The following is a 2,500-nucleotide window of genomic DNA, read 5'->3' as shown; positions in this document are numbered from 1 at the left end:
TGTGGAGCCCTCAGGGTTTGTCACTTGAACTGATTGATGAACTCTGCATAGACCTTAAAGGGAAATAACATTGACTCCTGGGAGTGAGACTTAACAGATTTTACAGTCTAATGCCAGACACTTTTACTGGTCAACTAGGGGCATCCTAGGGCACATTTTGACTCAATGAGCCCAGAGAAGAGCGAAAAATGCATGTTGCATGTTCAGGGTCCGAAATTAATTTTTTATATGGCCGCCAACTGGCGGCTAGATAAAGATTTTCAGTCGCCAGATGGCAAAATAATTGTGGTCGTCAAAAATTTGTGCCTGAAAATGCACGTTTTGAACTTTTTATGTATACCAGAAAGCAATGACCATGCGGTCTTGTGTAGGTGTCAAGGATTATTTTTCGCTTTCAAAAGCGGACATTTTGAACAAAAAATGTAACCGACCTCGAATGTAATAAAGAAATCCATCTGCCCCTTAGTTTGCTGAAAAGTTCAGCCATTGAAACACCAGTCACATTTTGTCTCACACAAGCCGCCATGTTGTTACCGTGCTACATTCCTCGTACCAGTCCTTTGAATCTCTTTACTGAGTCGTTGTTTTTTCACCCGCAATACAAAAAAATGTGGCAGCTTGCGAAGTTATGGAGGAAGTCAACGGGAAAACTCCTTTCATTTTTATTTCAAAAACATCGGCAGGGTAAAAAGTAAGACACTTGTTGGCAAGGGCTCTGAACTTAATAGTAGGTCGCCCATTGGCGACCAGTTGTGAAATTCTGATCGCCAGTACTCAATTTCTTGTTGCATTGGCGACCAGGAAGGCGCAATTTCGGACCCAGATGTTCCATACTCAAGAAGAGTTCCGGCGGCGTAAGAAACGAATAGTAGGGTAAATCCTCAACACCAAAAAATAAGTACTTGGTGAGTGGTAGCACGGTTTTGTGTTGCTGAAGACTATGCAGTTGTCTGGAAAAGTACATTATAAAAATGTTTGTTGCAGGCAAACAAAGCACTACTTTCGACTGCGGTGGGAATTTTTGGTGGGACTCTCCAAAAACGAAGGCTTGCCACATTTATTTACATGAAGTTTGAAAAGTCATAACGAATTCAAAGCCAAAATAACTGTGACACAAGAATCATTTCAATGAGTAAAAAAGTGCATCAAAGTTTTGCCATCAGTTCCTCCCACCTTGAGCAAGAGCTCCAAGTACTCTTGGGAAAAAAAGTAGCAGACGCTGGTTACATTGATACATTTGGAAATGGAGGTAAAATTTCCTCATTTTAATTTCCTCTGTTAGCCTTTTGGTTATTTTCTGAGAACGTAAGTGGAACTGAACGACACAATTATTGCCTCAGCTGAATGTGCGTTTATTTTTACATGTGATAGCTTTTCTCAGTATTACTGGTTTTTACTTCAGGCTAACTTAACCAATCAAAAGCTCAGGTTTTACCTTTGGAGACATCAGACAATTCCACCGAGATGCAGGAGATTTGTCAGTCAATTTAAGAAATGAATCAAAAAAAGCTACTGATATGCCACAACAATAACTCAATACCAGTTTTTCAAAAGCCTTTACAGTACCGCTCGAAACTAATTGAATCTGAAGGAATCTGCAGGTGAAACCGCAGATTCAATCACCAGTTTGACTGAGGTAAAACCTTGCCTACAGTAACCGAAAGCCAAGGTTTCACCTAGATTTTTCTCCGGTTGATTATGCCAAGGTTAAGAGAAGACGCAGTATGGCTTTTGCTTTTATTTAGAGCAGATGTTATCAAAGAAGTCTGCACATTCTTGCCGATCGATAGACCTTATTCATAAATGGCGGCCACATTCATAATTCTTTTGTTCACGTGCAAATTAGCCTACCAAGCCTCAATTTAGAACAAGAATTCTTTTCCATTCACTGTATGGTATCGAGGCTTGGTAGGCTAATTTGCACTTCGACAAAAGAATTATAAATTGGCCACCATTTATGCATAAGGTCTATTGCATCGAGAATTAATCTGCATATTTGCAATCTGCGATGGTAGGCACATTGCATTATAACAAAGTCCCTTTGAGAAAGGCATTTTTCGTTTTTTTTTTCCCAGCAAACGTCTACCCTGCGGGCAGTCTCTTTCGATCTTCCTAGATAAGTCGGGAAGAGGAAAGTAGACTCTGCTCGCCGCCTCCACATTTTGTATTGAGCATGCGTTATAAATTGAAAATTATGTATACGGTGTCGCGCGTGACCAGTAGCCACAACAACACAAAACGAAAACAAACAGTCGGGATATTTTCGAACAACTCTGGCAAACACACGACAATCAAGGAATTATTTCATTTAATACTCAAGATAATCCCATTTCATTTTTTACTGAAACATTTATAGGTTTCTGTCAGACTAGCTTCTGTAAACGACACAAAGAGGAAAAACTCGTGGGAATTCTAACAGTTAAAATTGCCACGCTGTTGTAAATTTCAAAATATTGATGACACGTGGCGATTAATCATGCGCAACAAAATTATTAAAAAA

The 2,500-nt window shown here is 39.6% G+C and overlaps 1 protein-coding gene across 1 annotated transcript in view; it reads right to left on the bottom strand.

Moving 5' to 3' along the window:
• The window catches only part of LOC138029773 (roundabout homolog 2-like), an 81,024-nt gene that overhangs the window by 52,898 nt on the left and 25,626 nt on the right, over positions 1-2,500 (bottom strand). The window contains exon 3 of the mRNA XM_068877599.1: positions 1-53. This exon is cut by the window's left edge and continues 229 nt beyond it. Coding sequence (XP_068733700.1) covers positions 1-53 — 53 coding nt within the window. The remainder of the gene's footprint in view (positions 54-2,500) is intronic.

Source organism: Montipora capricornis, chromosome 13, assembly GCF_036669925.1.
Source record: "Montipora capricornis isolate CH-2021 chromosome 13, ASM3666992v2, whole genome shotgun sequence".
Classification (NCBI taxonomy): Eukaryota; Metazoa; Cnidaria; class Anthozoa; order Scleractinia; family Acroporidae; genus Montipora; species Montipora capricornis.
This window is presented reverse-complemented; position numbering and strand designations above follow the sequence as displayed.